Below are 24,468 nucleotides of genomic sequence, written 5' to 3'. Positions count from 1 at the left end.
ATTTGGAAATGGAGAAGACTATGTACACCAGAGCAGTGGCACTATTTTGCAGTTAAGTTTCTGTGCTTTACGGAGGTACCTGGGAAGGAGAGGCCGCGGCTCCGCTCCGCCCCACGGTCGCAGGACTCCCAGCACCACCACCTACAGCATGCGAGGAAGGAGCGCTGCTCGGCCGGACGATCGAGCTGCACGGAGCAAACCAAGAGATGACGTGAGGGAACAACAACTCAACCCAGAACTGGCAAATGAACAGTGATGAGAAAGAGACGGGAAATTTATTATTTTTGAAGGGGGAGAAGGAGGGGAAAAAAATAATTTTGTGTGTGTGTGTTTGGTTGGGGTTTTTTATTCTTCCCGCAGCTGCAGGCGGTAGCGGTGGTAGCGGAGCTGGAAAAACATTCTCTCCAGTAAGGAGCGCGTCATCCCCGGCAGGGCATAATGTTCGACAACACCCACGTGCTTGAACCCCAAGGACTCGTAGAGCTTGTGGGCTGCCATCTTCACGGCCGTGGTTCCCAACACAACAGAGGAGTAGTTGTTGAGCATGGCAAACTCCAGCACTTTGCGGCCCAGGGCCTTGGCAATCCCTTTGCCGCGGTAGTTGGAGTCGACGGACATGCGGCGCAGCTCCACTGTGTTGTCTTCCTCATTGCCCCGCGCTGCCACGATCCCCACCACGTTGCCATCCAGGACAGCGACCCAGAAGCAGGAGCCTGTGGGAGACAAAGCAGCACATGTAGCTGCTGGCCACCCCGGATGGGCAAAGCAGGCAAAGCACCCACTGACACACACACCAATGGCAGCCAGGCCTGGGGTCAGAAATCACCTCTCGGTCACATGTGGGGACTAACGGCCTCCACAAATAAGGACCAAACTTTCTTTTCCCTTGTGAAACTGTGAAGGGAAAGCTCTTTTCCCAAGGAAAACGCACAGGCAAGTCACTACAAACAAAACCAAGATTCCTAGGGACAAAGCATTACAAAGTGCACTTGGCTGCCATCATAGACAGGTAACGATTCTCAGCTCCCGCCACACACGATGGGCAACTGCTGACCCACACGCAGTCACGCTCCCCTGTCCTGCCACTACCTTCACTGCAGCAAGTCCTGGATCCCTCCCATCACAGCACAACCCACCTCTGGCTGCTTGCTGTGTCCCACCCTGCGACCCGGCGGCAGCACAGGCAGCCAGCCCCTTGTACGCCGTGCTGCCATACTCCTCCCTCACTGGGACTCCTGCTTCCCAGAAGCTCTGGTCTCCAGCAAATGGCTTGTCGGCAGCCCCTTTCCCTGGTGCTGTGGCGAGAGGCAGGGAGCCAGCTTGAAACAGGACAGCAGCCCCCCTGCTGGGTCAGGGCAGGCTGAGCTGGGGGAGGTGGTGGAACCTCCCTAGGTCTGGGAAACCTGTGCCTCCTGTGGGCCAGACACCAAGCCATGGCCCCAACCTCTTGTTTTTAATGATGTTGCTTTGCAGATGTGATGCAAGAGCAGGCCTGATGGCTCAGGACTCCCAGTGGCTACTCCTGCCACCTGCTTCCCCGCCCGCAAGGACCTGATGTGAAAGGCTAAATAGGTGACCACCTGGCTTGTTTCTGACCTCTCCCCTGCGTGTCTGAACACTTAAGTGCATCCTCCTCTTTCGGACTTCAGGAACTCAGCACAGGACTTGCCTAAGACAGCTTCAAATAGAAATCCAAACTGAGCAGCAAGATGCTGGTAGTGAGAAACTGGGACCATGAAAGCCAGCAGAGCACCAACAGAGGAAAACATACACACTCACCAAAAAGAGCATCTCCTGTTCAGAGCCAAAATCGGGCTCACCCACGCCTTTTCACCCACAGGCTGGGGTGCTCGTGGCCAGGTGCCCCTTGCTTTGGAGCTGCTGCTCCTCCTCTGCTGGTGAGTGCCAGGCAAGAGCATCTCACGAGCTGGAAACAGGGTGCTCAACCAACTCTGGTCAGAACTACGTAGAGTTTCAGCATGGAAAATGAGCCCATCTTTAACTGCACCCCAGCACCGGTCAGCAGGCACCCCGCTCCAGGAGCGAGGATGCAGCTTAATGAACAGACTGAGAACAAGTGGGCAGGGGGCTCGGCACTGCTGCTCTGCCACGGGGCAGAGGGCTCGGTAGGACAAATGCTGCCTTCAAGAGGCCAAAGCAAAACCCAATCTAATCAAAGCCCAGCAGCCTGAAGGGCACCCATTTGGGCTTGGGGTGAGCAAGCCGGTGTCGCAAGCGCTCCAACCACAGCCCCCGTTATGAAGCTCAAATAAAACCAGACCTCACTGGAGAGAGGGACCAACGCCATCCCATCCCTCTGCTCATACTGGCCAACAAACATTAAAGCCAATGCAATTAGAAACTGCTGTAACTCTGGAGTGTTACAGCATCATTCGGCCCCACCAGCAAGGGAACTAAAAAAACCCCAACAAATAAATGAAACTCAAGTAACAAATTGCTCAGGTCTTAACTAAATACCTTTACAGAAAATCCTGATGAAGGGAAAGTGTCTTCACCTGAACTGAAAAGACCAGTGTTGTCAGCACAGAGCAACTGCAACTTATTGTATATTGTATATTGTATATTACTTAATTAACATCCAAGAAAGCCACTATTCAATTATGGCAGCTAATGAGGGGCACTGACAGGTCTCTGGCCAAGGAGGAAACGGCTGACTTCAGTGCTCAGGAGGAACATGGCATCATCCAGAGGAAGCGGATCCCATCACAGGAGAAAGCCCTGGTGTGGTGCAACCTCCTTCCCCAGTGCTAAGCAGAAGAAAACATGATTTGGGCAGCAGCTCCATCTTTAGCATCAGCCCTGCCAACCACCCCAACCCAAATGCATGGCACATCTCCACAAGGACCGGTGTAAAACAGCCTGGATGGGTGCTCAGGAGTGCATGACACCACCGCCCCTGCAAAATACCAGGGGGAAATGAATAAGGCAATGCCGAGTCCTTCATTACTGGAGGACGGGACAGCATGGGGTGGCAGGAGGTGCCTCCTGGGCTGCTGCCTGTGGGACAAATGCATCTTGCGTCTTGGCAAAGCCATCAGACAGCTGAAGTCTTCTGTGCTTCCCTGCGGCACAGCCCAGCTGCCGAGGAAGAGCTGGGTACAAATGAAGTGTGGGGAACCAGCTCAGGTTCAGCCCAGCACACCAGGCTCGTCCCCACCTTCAGAGCAATGTGCAGCTTCAGTGACATTCGCCTTTGTTCCCACCCTGAGCAAGTCATTATGCTGTCGTTATCTAGGTCAACAGCTAATTTTTAAAACACTGGGACCCATCTTGACCCATTTATCAGGAGCAGTTAAAGACGTCTCTCCTCTGCTGCCGCGTTGACAGTACGGCTTGTTCCCCTGCATTCACTTGGATCTCAGAATGTAATTTATTCAGACATGACCACAGATGAAGACCTACACACGCTGAAAACCAGCAGCCGCCTTCCTTCCGAATACAAATCGTGGGGCTGAGAGCTCGCTGTTCTGCAGCACCGTTTTTAAACTGCTCATCACGTGGCGGCTCTGCCCAGCCCACCCCCCCAGCCCATCCATCACGCCTCTGGCCGCATGGCAAGCACACCACAAAATCGGGGCTGCAGTGAGCCTCAGCTCCACGTGCACAGCCACCAATTTCAGCTCCCGTGGTGTAGTCCAAAAAGAGGGTTCATGAGTCCCCCCATGTCTGGGGAGCAGAGATGGGATGATCCCCCGGGGGCACACGGTGCCATCCCTAGCACCCACCTAAGGCAGCCCCAAAAAGTGCCACAAAGCAGCCATCAACCAGAGCCCCCCGCGCCACCGCTGCAGCCCTCGCATCCAGCCCTACGCCCAGTAACTCCTGGAGCTGCTTCTTCAGCAAGTCTGTCTTGTTCTCCTCAAACCAGAGGTAGCTGCCCGGGTTCCTCTTGGCCCAATGTTACACGATTGCCTCCCTGATTGCTTCCCACTTTTATTCCTGATTTTCCCTTCTTAGCAAGCACCTCTTCTCTGTGCCCACCAAGACCAAGAAGCTGCTAAAGCTCACTCAGCAACACTTCCCACATTTGTAAAATGGCACGTTTCTAGTATTTTTGGGGTTTCTGCCTATTTAAAACCCAAACCTGGACATGCCTGCCACAGCAGAGCCCACAAGGCCCCTTCATACCCCCAGCCCCCTCCACCTGTCCTCCAGGATGGAGGTTGTACCCTCACCCCCATCCACCCTGACCGGGACTGGCCCGGTTGCAAGCAGCATGATAGCAAACCCACACTCCTTGTTAGTTTTTACTTACAACTTTAAAGCTTAATTATAATGATTTTGAGTTCAACGTGAAAAGAAATAGTATCTGGCACATCTCCCAGTGTGTGTTGTGCATGCAACGCTTATAATTAGCAGCAGACAGGACACATCTGCTCAAACAATGCAAGCTGTATTCGGCCCTCGTTTACATCAGCACCATCAATCCCCCAGACTTTTACCCTGTTGCCCACCTTGTGCCTGCATCTGCTCCTGCTCTGAGGATCACCAGTGGCCAGATCCTTCAGCCTGCTAAAGACACCTCACGCATCCAAAGGTGGCTACAAGCCCAGGAGCAGCTGTCACCCGTGGGGTTATCAAACCCCTCCTTCCAGGGAGCTGCATCCCATTCGGATGTGGATTTGCTACCAGAAGCTGTTTTGGAGTCCCATTACATGCTACTGACCTTGGGCTGAGACCTTCTCTCCTCTGGGCAAACCCTCCAGTTTCAGAGCAGGAACCCTGAAGGACTTCAGTTTACTTTTTACCTAAACGCAACACGTTTTCAGCAATGCTAGCCACCTGCAGCTCCACACCATATCCATTCTTCCAGCAGGAAGCTCCAGAACTCTGGAGCAGGGTGGAAGCACCGTGTGAAAACCACCCCACGCTGCCACCCCCCAGGGATGTGGGGTTGTCTCTGCCCCATCTTTTCAGGGCTGAGAGGACTGACTCAGAGCCTGTCTTGTTTCTACACTTTTTCATACCTAGGATGAAATAAAATTAACTTCATCTCACCTGTCAGTAATGAGCAACAGCCTTGTCTGCAGTGCTATTAATAGCAGGAGCTGATGTTTTACACTCACACCGCTATCTGAAAATAATCACCGCTGCAAAGATAAACACAAGCCCTGACGGCTACAACTCTCCTGTGGCACTGCCTCTGTCTCTGCCTTCACTCTCATCTGCCTCCACCTTCTGGGCTTCCCCTGTCAACTTATCACTGCAGTCATCCAAAGCCCTTCCAGTTCATTCCAGTTCTTCGTGGATGTCTTGCGTTTAACTACAACTGCCCCGCGAACACCATTCTGGAGTACCGGAGATACTGGCTGCAGGCATTAGCTGTTTCCAGCCAAACATCCAGCCTCTTCGCAGCACCATCCCCTGCCTCCCAGTCTGACCTGCCCCTCCCCCCCCGGCTGCCAACAAGCAAAGGTGAGGAGAAGCAGCCATGGAAAGCCCATCTCCACCTCACTGAGCTCCCTCCACCTCCCCAGCCCACTGCCTCACCTTGCAGAGTCTCGACTTCAGGAACTCACAGGCAAAAGCCATAACAAAGGAAGAGATTTTTTATGATGAGGACGGCGAGACACTGGAAGAGGTTGCTCAGAGAAGCTGTGGATGCCCCATCCCTGGAGGTGTTCAAGGCCAGGCTGGATGGGGCTTGGAGCAAGCTGGTCTAGTGGAAGGTGTCCCTGCCCATGGCAGGCGGTTGGAGCTAGATGATCTTTAAGGCCGCTTCCAACCCAAACCATTCTACAAAAACAACCCCACCTTGGGATGCACATATATCTATGAAAAAGGCAAAAAAATGGCTGCGATGTGCATAACAGGGAAGATGATTTTGGGTTGCTCATGCTTCACAGGAAGGTCAGACATGGTTCCTCAGCTGATGGCACCCAGGGCCTGAAAGCACACATGATGACAGTGTCTTTCTACTCTAAATTTAAGGATGATTACCAGCTTTTGAAGACCAAAACACAACGTTCCTTCTAATCCGCCCACCCCTCTCAGTCAGCACAGGCTTCTCTCGGGCTCCACATGCCGCTGCTGGCCCCACACCCTGAGGACCTCCCCGGAGCGGTGGCACTGCGCTGGCCACTCATCCTCCACCCAAAGCACCCACCACTCCTGCCCAAGGAGGACATGCCATGCGATCCCCTGGCCATGCTTGCAAGCCTCCTCTCCCGCTCTCCTCCGCCGTCATAAGCTGCACAGCTCTCCCCCACGCAGCCAACAAGGATGGTGGGTGAAAATAAATTCATTTATTTTTGCTGAAAATTCTTCTACACCCTTTGGCAAATAAAAGGCCGGTGGGTGGATGGGTGGAAAGATTGGAGCCAAAAGCAATAGCAGAGTACTGCTAGGAGAGGTGGAAAATGAGACAGCAGCCTTCCGCACTAGCATGAGTCCTACATGATTGACTACAGCAGGTGCCCACAGCCTTCCCAAGTCCCGTAGTGCTCCAGGACTGCTACCCTGAAAACCAGAATTTAACAGTAGTGTGTTGCTCTGGAAAAACAAAGCTCTGTCTGCCAGGTACCTTTAAAATCCACTGTTTTCTAGTAAATTCCAGTATTTCCACAGGAGCAAGCAAATCTCTGCTACCCCAAAATGTCCAGAACTCACAGCTGGGTCCCCCCCAGTGCCAGCAGCCACACACTGCGGAGTGAGGGGCTGAGCCAGGTAAAACCTATCCCTGCTTCCCTGGGGCTGGAGAGAGGACAGAGCAGCTCCTGCAGCCACGGCTTGTGCCAGTTTTGCATGGGTGGGGTCACATCTCTGCAGGACAGAGTCTTCCTTGGAAGCTCAGCACTGGGCAAGCCAGCTTCTTCCCTCTTTTTTCAAGGGTGACACTGCTATCTCCCACAGCTGAGCTCCTGTTAACTCTTTGAGGGTTATTTGTGGAACATAATTTCCAGATAGGCATGCAACTTGTCAAGGCAACATCCCTTCAATCACAGACTGTGATTTTCAGTTCTGCTTTAGCATGTCATAGCGATGCAAATGGGAGCAATTCCCCTCCCTGCTCAAAGCTGTCCCAGGTGATGTCCTCAGAGCATCATCCAGACAAGGAGACCAGCAGAGCTGCTCAGCAGCTACCACCACCACTGCTGGGAACCTGCCAGGCAAACGCCAGCTCCTCTGCATGCTTACAGCAGAGCCAGGAACGCATCTGATGGCTGGCCACCATGAGAAAAGGAAGCTGCTATTAAGAGAAACTCTGGCCAGGCCCCCAAAAATTAAAAATTAGGAACCTGCATCCTTGGCCGGGATGTGATGTGCAGGTGTCAGCTCTAGGAAGGGCCAGGGGGCTGCCCACAGGCTCGGTGTGTGTCTTCAAGGCTTTGCTGGGAGAAGCAGCACCCATGTAAGGCACCCCTCCTGGATTTTCCCCCAGGCTGCCATGAAGAGACAAAAGGAGAAAAAAAATAATAAAAAAAAAACCAAACCCAAACCAAAAAACCCAGAAGTCATCCCTGTGGTTCCCATAGAACAAGAGCTGCAATTGCCTGTCCCTTGCTCTTCAGATACCTACAGAAAAGCTTGCTCAAGTGACAGGCTTGCTAATCCTAGAGACCCAAATGCCCCCAGACTCCTCCCTGCAATGATGTACGGCAGCACAGCCCGGTGCAACACCACCGCGTGGAAATACCAGGACAGAGAAAACGCACCACACTCTTAGATCACAAAGCTTTAAAATATTTGCCCTTGAAGTCACTTGTTCAGCCTCCTGCATGAAACCTTTGGTGTGGTTTTGGCGAGAGCAGCAGCCCTTTCTGCCAAGCCGGCGTGGTCTGAGCGAGGCAGCGCAGAGGGAACCTGGGGGCACCCCGTGCTGGACACAGTGCCGGGCAGTTACTACTTATTTATACATAACCGGCTAAAAAGCCCTGAAGTTCAGCGTCTCGCCTCAGCTCCTGCCAGCACTATTTATATACGTTGCTTTAAGCGAGACGGGCTTCGTGCGGCAGCAAGTGGCCAGAGCCCCCGCCCCGAAGCTGGCTGTGCCACGGCTGCCTGCTGCCGATGCCCTCACACCTCTGCCCTTTCATCCCGGCTGGGTTTTGAAGAGGAGGCAGAGGAACTCATCGCTTGAGGCAACGCTCCCTCCTCCTTCCCCTCCCCATCCTCAGCGAAACACGCAGCACACCGGCCGAGTTACATCAACATCAAGGGAGAAAGGAGGCTTTTCTGGGGAGACAGCAGCTGCCGTGACGGGAATGCTGCCGGCGGGAGGGGTCCGGGCCATAGCTATGGCACATCGCCTGCCGCCCGGCCGCAGCCACGGGCAGCTTGAGCACAGGGACTAACCAAGGACAGGCAACAGCTGGACCTGCTACTGACTGCAACTGCTCAGCTAGCCGGGTCGGGGAGGGATTTATTTCCGTGTTTATGAGGCACATTATTATCCTATTATCTCTCCTTACTTCCATCTTGAGTTTCTTTCCCTTCCATCTTTCTAGCTCCCCTTAGCTTCAAGCAGGGCTGTGTAACAGCTCTCACAGCTTCTGCTAATAATTCTGCACTTCAGTTAAAAGGCATTCCTGGAGGGCTGCTACAAAATAATGGCATTTCAGAGTAGTTTATGGCCATAGAAACCAGGTGAGATACAAGAGACTCTGACACTCCTGACACCCGTGAGCATCCCTTTCCACTAGACAAGGCCCAGGCACGGGGGAACAAAAAATGTCAGGGACACACAGGAATTATTCATGCATGAAATTAGAAATGCTGTGGGACCCCTTCTTTGCCATAAATAACTCCACATAACCTACCACTGCAGGATTCATTGCTCCATTATAAATAATTCCCTGCTGGAAGAGCACAGGGCAGCACATCTATATGCCGGGGGTGGGTGACACCCCCTGATTCATGGGGCGTCTGGGTAGCAGGCAACGAGATCACCTACACAGCATGAAAAGAGATGGATGATTTGGTCCTGAGCAACCATCTCAGCTACTTCTCCATCTACCTTCTCTTCCATCCTTGCTAGCTTTCACCTTTGTTGTTGCTACTGAGGGCTGAAGCTACTTGCAACCATCTCTAAGCTCAGACAAAGCCTCCAGAGCTGAAAGCAGGAGGAGGTCGGTGGGATGTGGCATCCAGCATTCAACCTGCCACTCTGCCACAGGGCGGTTCCACGAGCAATTGCTACCAGAAACACCATGACTACGACCCACAACAGCAATGGGTCTTAAACTGCCCCAGGAGATGGGAATTCAGAGGTGGCCTCTGCAGCTGATAAACCTGAGCATAAAACGGGACACGGGTGATGGTGGTTTGGACTGCAGGCAACAGCTGGCCTAAACTTCTGTGCAAAGCCAAAAGCATATTTGGATTCAGACTGTTATATGCCATAATGTGCCACCACTGATAAACCTGGAGCAGCAGCACACGCTGCACAGGTGATGGTCCCACCAGGAGGTTTTGCTACAACCCAGCTTTACCTTCACCTGGGGTTGAAAAGGGTGGTGGGGTAGCAAGTTAGAGTACAAGAACTGACTTTCTTCAGTGCCTGCTCCACACTTCCTGATGGAGCTGATACATCCTCAAAAGCACCCAGCTACTTTATCACTGGTATTCCGTTTTGGGGTGTCACATCCCCTGGAAAACCCCTAAGATGCTGACAGCTAGCTACAGTTTACTTTCACTCTAATATTTGGACCGGGGAAAAGCAAAATACATTCTGCAGCAAATGGACTTCACAAAGTGGCCAGGTTTGGTCCTAAACAGCATCTCCTGCTGTCACTGCTGGTGATGTAATCCAGCAGGCATTTCTAATCTTCTTAAAACCTTTGCTTTAAAGCTCACCCTGTTCCTCTGAAACACCTATATGACAGCTCCTACCCATGTACCTTACTGCTCTAAAGCTTTAGGAGGATGCAGCCAGGATGTCTGGATCAACACAAGCCGTTAGTGGCCGTACCCTGTGTCAGTACTTCACAGGTAGATTTTTCAAGCAGGCTTCAGTCCTGCAGGGCCCAGAGTGTCACCAGCACTAGGGGAGCTCAGCAAAGCCCCAGGAAGTGCTCAGCACATCTCAGGAACAGGTTTTGATGAGACAGCTGAAATCCAGGCAGTGCTGCAGACGGGGTAAAGACAGCCCTTCCAGCACATTTCAGAGGGTGCTATATTAAGAACCGTAAGAGCAGGACTCTGAAATCTTGTATCTGGCTCTTTTTGCTGGCCGTGATGCACCTTGAAAAGCAAAGACTGTAATAAAGCCAACATATAACAACTGTTCAAGAAAAAGCTGCAAAAGCAGTTATGGGGGATTAGAAGTACCCTGGTTATCAGGGTGTATTTAGCCTGGTCCATCGCTCTGCTCTCCGCTATTGAAAAGGAGGACATGCTACAGAGAAAGGAGAGACAAAACCACCAGTGTAGCGATGGGGGTCTACCTGCTGGGTCATCAAGAGAAAGCACAGTTTGAGAAACCAGGCATTGTCTGTAGTTTTTGCATGTGAGCAATTGTTATCGATAAGCAAAGAATTAAATAGCTTAAAGGAGTGGATAAAGACTAGAATATGTGATTTTTTCCTGGCATTGTCCTCAGGACTAACTGGATGATGAGTCCCAGCTCAATGGAGCTGGCTCAGCAGAACAGACTGGGCTGCACAAATGGACAAAACCAGGAAAAAGTATTTAAAACACTTTCAGAGTAGGTATTCCCTATGCATCCAAAATCCACACTAAGCCTATCAACTGCAGTGTCAGACCTTAAGTAAACCAATGTTTTAGAATTTAGACTGGTTTTTAGTTAAAAATTTAAAAGGAAAAAAAGAAATCAAGCCCCTTCTGCCAGCTTTGCTAGCCTGCATCCTCCCAGTAACTGCTCCAAAAGACTGATGTGACAATCAGCTGCTCGTTAGTTAAATTAGTTTACAAGATTAAATGTGTTGCTGGTTGTGTTTTATGCCAGCTCCTTCAAAGGACATTGTTAAAGCTCAGTCTCCATCTTCTACATCAATCTTTTGCTATATGGATTTATTGCTTTCAGAAAGGTACTGAATTTACATTACAGCACTTTCCACTTTTAATACTGAAAAAACTGGAAAATCTAAAATTATTGGATCTTTTAGAATTCATTACTTGCTGGCTGACTTCTACTTCATATGCATTAGTATAAAAAGCCACTGAGCAATAATCATCAAATGACTTCCCTTTAGCTTAGCAGTTGGCTTAGCCATAAATCATATGGGGAAAACTGATAGAATCGATCTTATTTTCGCCATCCATCATTGCTCGTCTGGCCTAAATTTAGGCAAGACTCCCTCTAGTTCAACAGAAGTGCCTGTATCTACACAGGTATTGCACTAAATGCTTCACAGCAAAGAGAGAAACTAACGTTACATTTACTTTAGGTTAAAAAATAAATGCAATTCTGAGCTTTGCAAAGACTTCCAAGGAGTTTTATGCTGCTCTAACCGAGGTCAACCACTTTTAAGGCGAGTCACCCTCTGGGAGAGCCCCTGTTCTGCAAAAGACCGTGTACGCCAAAAGCCTACACAGCTCATTGCAAAATTTAGCCAGGAATAAGGCAGGCAAAATGAATTGCACCCAAGATTTAGGTTCAAACTTAAGGTTATGGTATAACGATGCGTTAGGACAGAATAACCCATCTATGTGTGCAAGCTCTTTAAATCAGAGTCAAAAACAAGGCTGAGAGGTGCCTGCCCTACCTTACCAGCCAGATCACCCACCTGTAGTGAAAAGGGGGGGGGTATCTAAAAACATTTACATATTTAAAACATGACAGATAAAGAAAAGCGAAACCAACCAAGCAAAACATGCTCCCAAAACAGGACTACATTGCTTACATTACTTTTAGGGGCATCAAGGACAGCAGAGCTGGGAATAGGTTACCTCCGGCAGGTAACCAACTGCAATTTAAAGCATATAATCCCAATGCATAGATAGGATGGGACTCCCTAAGTGCTGGAGCAGATGCTGACCGATTCGGCAGACACCCCCAAATCTATGTCTGTAAGGCAGAGGAGTGACAGAAAAGAGAACTGAATGTTGTGCCATTGCTAAGTCATGTAAAGGATGCACATATTCAGACAAAACCTGCTGCATGGCATGTTCCAGTGTTTCTGAACATTAGGGGTTTTTTCCCCTTAGCCCATTCCTGCTGCCTTCACAAGCCTCTGAATGAGGCCTTCACTGCCACGGCAGCTGACAAGCAATAGTGACGAGCAGCAGTTAGCAATATTTATGGTGCAGAAACACGGACCAGAAAAGTCTCACATCCCAGGGCAGCTCCTCTGCTTTCCTTCCTGGAGCGTACCAGGAACTGATGGACAGGGACTGCATGTCATTAAATGTTGCATGGCAAGGAGAAGCTACCATGATACTCTCCTCACGCTAATGATAAATGCAACTCTGCTGCACTCAAAGCCTTTATTTCTGCAGATTCCTACCTTGTTGCTAACACGGTGAGTCAAACCTCCCTGACCTCTAGCTTCCTATTGTACTAATAATCTACAGAAGTGAAATAGCAGTCACAAGGAGTTATATTTTCTCCGAAACCACGGTGGAAAATTCATTACTTAACGTGGAGGAAGACATCAGAAAAAAAAAAAAAAGAAAAGGTTCAGGGCACTGATTTGGTACAAACTACAGGCTGAAGTCAGATGGTACACGGCTTGATCTCCTTGAGTCTATTGCAAGCAATAAATAGTTCTTCCTATTTCTAGCACAGCAGATTGAAATGGTGCTGCACACATTACCCTTCCCAGAGCTGAGGCAATCCAACAAGGATGCCAGTTCTAATCAGTTGGGACCAACCTACCCCACTGTATAACAGCACATGAATAGTCACCACCTGCCACACCAAGATGAGCCCGCAAAATCCATTGCAATGGATTGGGAAGAGCTCAAGAGGTAAGGAGTGAGGGTGGCAGCGAAGCACAGCTCACTACCTCTGTCTTCCCCAGACACTCGCCAAGGGTGCTTCTTGCACTGCTCCTGGTGCCCACGCTTCTCACCAGGACCAATTCTGTCTGAACTGTTAGTATGAACCCCCTGACCAAGAGGTCAAACCTATTCCCTTAACCTCTGTGCGAGGAGTAGATGACCAAACAACAGAGGGACTGAAATGATAGTAAAGCTGATAAGGAGAATCAGACTTGGGTCGACCAACCAAACCCACAGCCTCTCTGGCCCTGCTGTCATCGAGGCAGCACAGTGCTACTGCAGAGATGCTCATTTTGGTATGGAAGGTGATGAGGGGAAGCGGTTTCCACTTGCAGCATGCCAAGAAACAAGGCCTTTCCCTTGGAAAAGGGGTATGCCATGCACTTCTGACATCCAAGTCTAGATGGAGGTAGTGACAGAGCTAACGCTTCAGTTTACAGCAAATGCAACTCCTGACCCATCTAAAAAAATAAATAAGTAATTAGCAAACCTCTCTGGAAGCAAACCTTCCAAGTATTCCTTAAGTGCTTTTAACACCACCATGCTTCAATCACTGGAGGTCTGCCTCCAGCAATGGCTCTTAACCTGCAACACACCAACTAGCTCACCCTCTTCTGGAAGAGCAGGGAAGGAAGCGCTCACCCCACCACACGGGACTGGACCCTGAAACATTTTGCTGTGCTGCAGCAGGGCTGAAGCTGACCCATGAACAGCTTCAGGCACCTCCTGGGGCTTGCACCTTCCCACACCTCCAACCCAGCCCTCAACCAACTGACATGGTAGCTGGTGACTCCAATGGTCAGGTACAGTCAGCAGACAGAGGTACCACTGCATTCCCATCCTGCTGTGCTTGTAAAGCCTGGCTGCAGGAGATGCCGAGCCCCTCCTGAGATGGTGTCTGGGGGTCCTCAGCCCTTCACAGGCAACTGGGCCATTGTGACAGCCAGGACTCCCAGGGACACTACTGCAATGGGTGCTCCCTCCTTAAAAATAAACAACACACTTTTTTCCAGCAGGAGAAGCCTGTGAAGGCAACCTACTGCTCTTCAGGCATCATCTCCCTGTGGCCATCCCACTGCAGGCTCCCACTGTAAATTAACACCTTTCTTGCCTGCAGACCTCTTATTTTTCTAGATTTACTCTGAATGTTTAATCCTTGGTGGGTCATATTTACACCTAACTCAGCCAAACTAAGCCCTGGTGTAAGGCTGCTCCGGTGTGTCCCAGCTGTGAATGCCAATGCAAAGGGCTCCCTCCCGCCCACTCCGCTGGAGCCCGATATGGCAAGGAGGGCAGGCACTAGGTCAAGACTTCACTTCTTCTGCCATGTAAGTCATGAAAATAAAAGTCCTCTACAAAGCCTTGGTTTTGCCTCCTTCCACCCACCACGCTGCGGATCCCAGCAAAGCCTCCCAAGCAGCATGAGCCTCCATCACCACGCATCACCTCCATTTTAACTCCCAGCAAATCGGTGGCAATGCTCCGTGTAAAGCCAGAGCACTGCCATGGTGCAGAAAAACACACACCTGGATGCTCACTGTTGTTAAAACCGATCTGCTTCTACACCCCTCTTCCAGTACAGCAAGGCCAATGCACCTTGGGTGTAATTCTACTGAACTCCAGTACTCCAGACTGAAACCAGCACATTTACTTAGTGTGGCAGCATAAGAAAATTCTACATCCATAAATACATGAACATCTGTTGGGCTGGGCACAGACAATGGACCTGTTGTGGATGATGCATTAACAGAAAATGAAAATTACATGTGTAAATCTCCACATTTCTAAAATTAAAAAAAAAAAAAAAAGCAACCAACCAACCATTTGCCACATGTTCAGACTGCCATGCCAGACAAATCAGACCAAAAATAATACCTACAAAAGCCTAATCCTGTTATTCCCAGATCTCCTGTGATGATCATCTATCACCACCTTACACCCCACATCCACATGAGTGGGGTTCCTTTGAGCCCTAGCCTCAACACTAGTCACAAGAGCTGGGGATTTGAAAGAGATTTGCAAAATAAATCAGTGGAGTAAGCAGGTAATAGGCCCTGTCTCACTCCATCAGGGAGACACGTGGGAAATGAAGGGCAATCTGCTCAGGGCTAGCGAAAGCAGATACCTTTACGCCATGTACCCTCAGCATGTGGCACGCTCATTCACCAACTATCTGCAGGGAAAAGGGATCAGCTTATAAATACGAGCAGTACCAACAGCAACCAGAGCCAGGAGATGCAAATCCACATGAGCCTGTGTCAAAATGCCGTATTTTGAGGATCCATTGGATTTTTCCCACTACAAAGGCAACACCAAATAACACTAAATCTCCATGCAGCAGAATGAATACAATTAAGAGCAGGTTCACATCTACAACTCCTCCTTCCAATGCACCAGTTTTCCCTAAAACGTCGTAACTCATCTTGCAGGCAGCTGATGACACACACAGAGCAAACTCCAGGTTTACTCCATCACTGCATCTCCTATTTTTGTCACAAGTTTCCTGTAAATACCAAAAGAGCACTTGAATCCATACTAAAGGATGCCCTTAAGTATAAACTCCCAACAAGATCAAGGGATTTAAACCCATGATTAAGTCGAAGCAAATGCTCCGTCGAATCTTTAAGACAAACTGTCCCAGAGTTCAGTCTCAGTGAACGTGGAGGCCCTGGGGTTCTGTGCTTGGTTGTTTTGGGTGGTTTTTTTGTTTGTTTGTTTTGTGTTGGAGGTTTTTTTGTGGTTTTGTTGTTGGGTTTTTTTAAGAATTTCAATGAAATCCTCTTTAGCTGAGTTATCCATGAAAAATGTTCCCACTTCTCAAGAAGGCTTGCAGATGCTTTGATCTTTTCAGACTACTGATGGCTCTAAAAAAGCTCTGTAAAACCTGATGATGGCTTATTCCCAAATGAAAATCACTGCCCAAGAGGTACAGCTTGATGTTATCCTCTGAACATTTGCAGGTTCTAAAATCACACCAGATGTATATTTTCGTAGCCATGAAGTGGATCTAATTGGCTTTACATGCTGCAAAAGCTTGACAAGGTGTTTTACAAATGCCCCTTTTAAACAGTTTCAATTTAAAAAAAAAATCTCTCATTAGATCCCTTTCCTACAGTAAGTTCCACCCCACCCCCTGCTTGCTTTCCCTCTTTTTTAACAAATTCCACCACTAACAATGTAATTCCAATAAGGAGGACTTTACCAAGATGCTCACTGCTGTTAAGTGGACAGCAGCCGTGTATCTGCCATGCTTTTATTGCTCTGTCTCTAACTAACCATCATCTAAAATTGCTTAGCACTTAGAAATGGCAGGTGCTCCAAACCAGGCTATTTTCAAAAGCTTCTCTTTGCGGTTCTACTATTTAACATTATTTTAAATTGAAAGACTACAGATTTAGGTCTTTCCTGGATTCCCACTAGAAGTGTTACACAGTGTTTCTGATGCTGTTATCTAGTTCCAGGGAGGATGAACAGATTTGGCACCTCCAAAAAAAGAACAAAAAGCCCTGATCTCAGCAAATGAAATGGGGTTTTTTGCTGTACTCTGACAGCAATAATGATTTTATATATCCTATTAAAATGGGAAGAATGGGGTTTATGGGCAAAACCATAGCGGAAAAGATCAATAAGCCATGCCCAGATGCATCTGGGAGCGATGTGGGTCAGATGCTCTAAAGAAGGTGTAAGAAATCCTGTTGTTGGCAGTTCATTTGCCTTTAGGCAAAATGTTCTCTCCCCACCATTTGCCGACACATGGGTTTGTGCACTGACACACTCTGTTTTCAGCACGAGGATATTGTGTCTGCTAAGCTGCTGACTTTTACTTATTTTCTCATCTTTGTTATTCTGAGTATTCTACAAAGAAAAAAAAATTATACTTGCACTCGCCATGCAAAATGTTGGAACAACAAACTAAGAAGGAGAAGAGAGTACTCAGAGAATGAAATTAAGCAAAGGGATATAAATCTAAAAGTGTAATGGGAGAAAGGGGAAGATCGGAGAGATACAAAGAGGGATGCTGGGTATGGGACCACCTTTCTTGGGAAATGTCAGAAGTGATGAATGAAGCAAGAACCAGACTCGAAAAACTCGAACAAGAGTTCAGCACAGGAATGGACAAGAGAGCCAAGCGGAATTCAAAGGATAAAAAAAAGCAAATGTTGCAGTTTGACACAAGACTGGAAAAGTGGGATACAGAACTGCTGTGGCAAGGGACGGAAGATGGGGAAAAAATAATTCAAGGAACCACTGCGGGTTCCCAATAGTAGATGCTATTATCCCATAGCTGTTGAAATGAGTGTTGTATGTGAGGTGCACTGAGGAGCCATTCATGGCCAGACAGCTGGTCTATCACCCCCCATTTCAATTAGCAGCATTAGCACAGAGACCAAGAGCTCCAACTGTAAAAAGCAAATAAACTCACATCTCAGATGTCGGTTTCCAAGTCAGGATTCAAGCACATTGGCAGGAGAAAGGAGGAGCAGCTTGTACAGTGGTGATCAAGGATAAATGTAGGCAAGTGGCTTATTAAAAATGCCGTTTTTGTCAATTCAAAACAATTTACACATTTGTCCTGAATTCACCAAAGATCTTCAGCTGGAAAAGAAAGTGCAGAGGAAAGCCAGGCTGGCACCAATCCTGCACACAGCTCATCCCCCCCGCGCGGCTGGCCGAGACACCTGCGCACAGCTCGGCCCTCCCCAGGATTAGAGGGGACATCCTGGCTACTGGGGCTTCAGGGATGGTCTCCCTCAACACCACCTCTTCAACAACTACACCTGTATGTATGCATAGTATAAAATGCCTAAACACGTCATTTAAACAGGGCCTGGGATCCAGGCAATCCCACTGCTAGGTTTGCAGTATATCCCAGTATAGATTTAAGAGTCCCATCCAAAGAATAGAGGGATCTGCCTGGGAGGTAACTAACATTAACTCTATCATGGCTCTACCATAATCAGCATTTTTTAAATACAGTATACTTGGGTATGACCTTTGCTTCTTCAGGACACCTGTAACAGAACCAACAATTCTGTTCCAGGCTGAAAAAAGTATTACATTCACCAGTAAACATCGATTTTTTTGCTTCTTCATAGTGAAAACACAGAGAGGGAGTAGTAAATCAGCTTAATTCTGATCTAAACTGTTGTCCCTTTTATTTTCCAGTTCCTGAACTGAAAAATCATTTTCTCATAAAAGCTCTGGGTTTTGAGTTTTGCCACTTGGATAATTCCTAGAAGCAGCACATGAATTTTAAGTGACTTGCAAGTTACCATTTCAAGCAGCGTGCTCTAACCTGCCACTACTGCCTTGTATTTTTCTATTGGCGCTTACAATGTTGCAAATCCAATTTTAAATAGCAGTATCTCATGTAGCCACTTAAAAATACACCTGTAAAACATGTTTCCTGTTACCTACTTTGAAAAGCCTCCTTTCACTCACAGCATCCCATTTTAAAGCAGAATCCCAGCCTGACACTAAACTGTGGGAGTCCCAGGTCTAAACTTTAGAGTTATACTGCAAGAAATAAAATTTTCAATTCTTGAAAGAAACAGTCATCAAACAGTTATAGAAGACAATAAATGATACCGTATATGCTTTCATAAATAGTTAATTGATTGCTGGGGTCTAACGGGTCAATAGATGACTTGAAAGAATGGCTCCAAGCCATCTGTAACAGATACCACGGCTTGTACCTGGCTCTAACCAGACCTCTACGAACTAATTTTTGATGCACCCTTAATAAACGGCATGAGGCTTCTTGGTGCTTCCACTTAGCCCCTAGCAAAAAAACAAAACCAAAAAAAAAACCCACCCAAAAAAAACCCCCAAAAAACCAAAACCAACCAAATAAAATAAAAAAAGCCAAAGCCCAAAACCTTATTATTTGGTTACAACTAATAGATGTGTAAACAGAAACTAGGTAAGACACACTGCTGTCCTTGGATTCCCTTTAAGATTGCTTTCATTAGCCACCTACCAGGAAAAAGAAACAATTTCTCAGCTTCCTGCGGGGGGTGGGGGAGGGCTGAATAAAAGGAAAAAAAAAAATATCTAGAAACACACTTTGAAGCTCCCTGTTCCGCTGATGTAGAAAGCAACAAAAAAGGCTCATACATCCGTCAGCTTCTCGCAGAACCAGATACTGGAAGTACACTGAGAAGTCTCTCTTTTTGCTTTAGACTGGAAGGATGCAGCATCAAACGTTGACTATTTGTAGCAGATCCTCAGCATAACATTATCAAAACACAAGTGTGCACCCTGCAATACGCTGGCAAACAACGCTGCGAGCTCCCGGAGCCCGCAGCAGGCTCACTGCTGCCCTGAGCCCCACCAGCCATTCTCAGCCCCGGAAATTAAATATAACCTCCCTGAATAAAGATTTAAGCCTACAGAAGGAATTTCAGAAATCCGTTCTGAAATTTGAAGACATTTTGAATGGTTAGTCTTCCCAAAAATCAGGCCATACATTTAAGCTTTTACATAAAACCTGCTTTTTCAATATATTTAGAGGTCTTAAGATAGAGAGCAATGCCTCACGGTAATTTCTAAAGTATACGGGCCCCTGGTTGTGCACACTGGAAGGAACCAACCTGACCACAGACACTCCTGGATAATCCCAAGAGGCTGAATATAACGCTAAATATAATGAATAAATATAACAATGTGCTTGGGAATAACACTTTTCAGTTCACCATGTTCCTACATCCAAAATTCAGTGTCAAGAGGGGCTCAAAGCTTTGTACTTCTAAAACCCTTGCCACTAGTTAGATACCCGACACAGAGCCTAAATTTAGGCTATTATGAAAATCTTAACCTGAAACAGACTTTTGGGTAATTGTTTTAAATCTTGGCCATTGCTAAGAAAGTAAGAGAAGGCAGAAGAGCCACTGAAAACTCTTCATAAGAGTCACCAATTTGCGTTTAAACTTTTGGAGAGAATTCTGTAGTCCTGTTCAGGTTTATTCACTAAGATAAGTTGTGAGAAATTGCATGCAACCACGCCACAAAATATTCAACACCAGAGAAAACATTAAGAAAAATTACTCAAAGCCAGAAAAAAACCCAGAACACCTCTGACATTCCTGCCCCCTTCATGTATGTTCTTAAGTCCCAGCACAACTTATGGTTGCTGGTCTTGAGAAGTTAACTGTGCCTAAAAAACTAATATTCAATTTACACAATTTATTACTTCTTGTATTGGAGAATAATGAACAGCACTTGCATGTACCAGGGTTTTTAAGTATCTGCAGGCAGAGCTTACATTCAGAAGCATCACATCCACCCAGTCATGGCTACAGCTCAAATACTGCTGCATTAATGGATGGTCATGTCAATAAGGGACTACCTTGACAAAGAATTTTTGAATGCATGGAGGAGAAAAGAAAGGGGGGGGGGGGGGGGGCAAAAAAAAAAAAGGTTATATACTGCTCTGCAAAATTTACTATAAAATCTATTTTCATCTAATTTTGCCATGGGATCGTGCCAAAGCTCATGGATCTGAAGGGAAAGCTATTTTTGTCTTACAGATATGCACATTGAGGAATGGGTTTGTGCATATGTTCCTACTCCAGTGATAAATAAACAGGAAGGAGGCAGGGCTGCAGCGGCTTGCCCGTGAACGTGCTTATGCCATTTGCATGGGTGACACAGGCCTGGATCCACAGCCTACTCTGCTCATCAGAACTTCAGTTTTCCTGTGTGCCAGCCCTTGGCCGACAGCATTGCTCTTCTACTCTGCACTACCTGAATGCCCCAAAAGCACAAAAAACCGTCTGAATAATAAAGATTTTGCAGGGTAGAAAACCCTGCAGGCCCTCAGGTAGGCTGAGCAAAGCTGGCCCTTGTGGCTCAGCACCGCGAGGGACCTCAGCTGTGTCACCTCCGGATCTATCCGGTGCTTATCAGCAAGGCTGCAGGTCGGGCTGGGGCACAGCAGAGCTGCCTTCAGCTCACCCTTGCTGCCAGCACTGGGGAAAGCCCTCAGTCAGCTCCGGGAACGTGAGCTGGAGGTTTAGAGCTCCGGTGCAAGCTGGTGCTGGCCCTGGCACTTGCTCACTGTGCCCGTACTATGTGCTTGCAGGATGGACCTGCCTCCAGATGCAAAAACCAAGGCTCCTCCACAGCAAAACAAGGCAGGCACGCATGATGGAGTGCAAGCCATAGCAGAAGGGGGGGGGGGGGGCGGGGGGCGGGCGGTTGGGAGAGGCAAACTAACTTTAAAGACATTTTACAAATAAAACCAAAATATTTCAGTCCATTACTAATGCTGGACAAAGCACACCCCTAACACTTGGAAACATTTTGCTTCCCAAAAAACTTGGCACTAGCGATGAGAAATGCCAAACCCAGCAGTTCCAGTGCTGTTAAGCTGCAGAAACCCAAAAGCAACAATGGGAATTGCTAAACACCAGCATCCCCAACAGTCTCCCTCGCAGGAGCCCAGCCTCAGAAATGCTTTCAGACATAATACCTCCCCCTATAAAATACATCAAAAGTCTCTAATCCTAACCTTGTAGGATCTCCCTGATATGGAGATCAAATCCCTTGAAGCACCCTCATTGAATTGCAGAGATGCCAGCACATGGAAGGGCTCAGGGGACAGACCCTCCACTGCCTGAGGACCAGACCTGACCTCAGTTCCCAGCAGCGGTGGGAGCAGAACTGGGAAACACCAAGGTGGAGATAAGGACACAGCCTCTCCCCTGGGTTTTCCAGGCCCACTCCACTGAACTGCCCTATGCGGTGCGTGAGCAGAGGCACATCCCGAAATCCCAATACACGACAGCTAGCTCAGGGGTTTGGCAGATACATGAGGTCAGGGCACTGCATAAGCCAGCAAGAAATGCTGAAGATAGGGATGCTTCAGATTCCAGCTGCCTCTTGGGCACTTTGAGTGGGGCAGGGCTCTCCGAAAACACATTCCTCCACTGGGAAGCAGCAGCCCTGAACCCTCTCCCAGCATCGGGTAACTAAGCCCTTTCTTTGCAAAGCAAGGGCTGCTCTATTCTTTCCAAACAATGTTATCATTTGGCAGCGGTGCTCCTGCTTATCTGGCAGCTTGAGCATTACCCAGAATGTGGAAGAGCTGGGCTCCTCTGCCCAGGGGCTCTGTGGTGGGGGGAGACACCCTCCACCTCACCCCAGCCCCCACCCCCACTGCCTTGGCTTGCAAAGGGTCTAGGCACGGCAGGGCAACCACAGCTCCCAGGCTGAGGGCCTCCTCCCACGATTTTCCCTGCACCCCAAAACTCACTGCTGCTCACCCCACACAGCCCCCCGGGGCTTAGCACCAGCTGAGCAGGGTTAGCAGGAGCCACACAACTCGCATCCAGCTGCTCACCTCTTTGCAAGCACCTAGGTTCAGCTCCTCTGGTGACAGCTCTGTCCCTCTGGCATCAAAACTCCCTGCGAACGGGCCCAATCCAAGAGCACAACTAAAATACCAGCTTGTTACCCAGACAAACATCTCACTGAAGGTGGTGAACACCTCGCAAGGAACAAGCGGCAAACAGGATCTCACCTCCTTACAACCCAGCTCTGGCCCCACCTCAGCTGGTGCCCTTCTGGCAGAAGGACATGACCCCAAAACCTCTGGCAAGAAGGGCAGGACATTCCTCCTTTGGGCTCAGCTGAGGAATGTGGCACCCAAGAGCAGCAGGAACTGAACCCTGATGAGCCACTCCCCCCACAGCCCCTCTGCCTTCGGGCCCTGTCCCCCAGCAAGTTGGGATATCACCGCAGGCTTTACATCTGCACCCTCACGTACCAGGGGACAAAGGGCAGCAGGACATGGAGGCTCTGCTCCCCCCTGGGCTGAGGCAGGAGAGCAGAGGCCCGCGTCCCCTCCCAGCACGAGGCAAGCAGGGACACCCGCCCGCCCAAAGAGCCAGAGCCGCAGATGCACAGCTGCTGCTGAAAACAGGTTAATGCGACCCGACACCTCCTGCAGCAACCACTTCAGCTTCGTCTGCTGCATTACGCAAGGCAGATGCCCTCAAGACTCCAGCAGATCCTACAGCAGCAGCTCTCTGGGTTGCCTGTCCGTGCTGTCTGTCCCGTGCTGTCTGTCCCGCCCTGCGGCACTGGCCATCGCAATGCAGCCAGCCACCTCGTCACTGGTGTCCCAAACCACTGGCAAATGCCAGCTCCCACTACCACCAGGTCTTTGCACCACCACAACACGTACACACGCCCCTCAGCAGACACTGCCAGGACAGCCAGCAGCAGGAGATAACACTTTAAACCACTGCAGAAAGACACACTAGCTTGTCAGCCAAAGCACTGGCTCCGCTCGTTTTGGAGAGCAGCAGTTTTGCACCAGAGGCAAGGAGTCCTGGTTTCCATCAGCTCTCCAGCGGAGACCCCAGCCTCACAAGAATCTCTCTAACACACCACTGCAAGAAGCATACAACACAACCAACTGGGACAGAAGCTTGAAGAGACACTGTAAAACTGATTAGTTGTCAAAATCATCAGACTATAAAAGAAGCTCCAACTGTGCTCCTCTTATTTGCATAGATAAATGCAAGAGGCAGGGCTCTATTTAAAAATAATTTCCTAATTTCCTCTTTTTTTGTTGTTGTTGTTTTGTTTACTAAAGCCTAAGTTACTCTGGTTGACAATTAAGCCCATTATCCAAGTCCTTTCTTTTCCACCACCCCAGTGCCTTTTTTCATAGCTATGAAGAAGAAAGAAGAATTAAAAGAAGAAAGAAGAAAAGAGAAAAATAAAAAGGAAAATTCCAGTAAGCGCTATTTTAAAATGAAAAATGCAAGTTTACAAAGAGCTCAGGAAGGTGTTTGAAGCATTCAAACTTCTGTTTTAAGACCCCAGCACAGGCCTCAACACAATTCCTTTGAAATCAACAGCAATTTCAAGCCACCCCACTGCGCACAAGGTCGAAGTTAAGTGCTGGCCCAAATGTTCTGCCAGATCCTTGATGTAAGTGTAGGAGGGCAAGAGAAAACAAAGTTAAATTTTGGCTAGTATGCTTCTGCAAAATCACTGTCAGCACATATTTTTCAGTTCATAGAAAACCCAGCAGAGGAAATTTAAAAGAATAACTAACTTGGAGGCGAGTGGTTCAGAAAAATTGCAGAAGAAAAAACGTAATACGATGTAACTCATGGGATTGTTCAACACTAATCATTAAGCTGGGTGCTTACAGTATCCCATTGCAAACCAGGTCCTTTTGGTTTGGTTTTAAAATTAAACCACAGTTTTTTGCGGATGCTTTGGCAAAACCACTGGGAATGACTTGTTTTAATGGTTAAAATATTCCCTCACTGTAGATGCCTGTCTTACTGGAGGCTATTTGCCGTAGAGGTTCTGTACTACGGTACCCCAACCATGGGTACCACAAGGAGCCCACTGCAAAGGACAGGCTTTTCATGCCTGGGTATCATGGATGCCAACAGCAAAACCTCAGCAAAGCCACAACCAACATCATGATCTGAGACCTTAAGACCTCATCCCAGTTCCACCTGTGCGTTTGTCACCCTAAGAAAACAAGAAATGCTCCCTTCCTCTATTTTCCATGTT

At 48.4% G+C, this 24,468-nt stretch overlaps 1 protein-coding gene across 1 annotated transcript in view; it reads right to left on the bottom strand.

Moving 5' to 3' along the window:
• Positions 1-256: 256 nt before the first annotated feature.
• Positions 257-24,468, bottom strand: part of NAT8L (N-acetyltransferase 8 like) — a 28,694-nt gene continuing 4,482 nt past the window's right edge. The window contains exon 3 of the mRNA XM_005229831.3: positions 257-713. Within this exon, the coding sequence (XP_005229888.2) occupies positions 346-713 (368 nt within the window). The 3' untranslated portion in view covers positions 257-345. The remainder of the gene's footprint in view (positions 714-24,468) is intronic.

This window comes from Falco peregrinus, chromosome 2, assembly GCF_023634155.1.
Source record: "Falco peregrinus isolate bFalPer1 chromosome 2, bFalPer1.pri, whole genome shotgun sequence".
NCBI classification, from domain to species: domain Eukaryota; kingdom Metazoa; phylum Chordata; class Aves; order Falconiformes; family Falconidae; genus Falco; species Falco peregrinus.
Note: the sequence above shows the minus strand (reverse complement) of the source record. Positions and strands in the feature narration are given on the sequence as shown.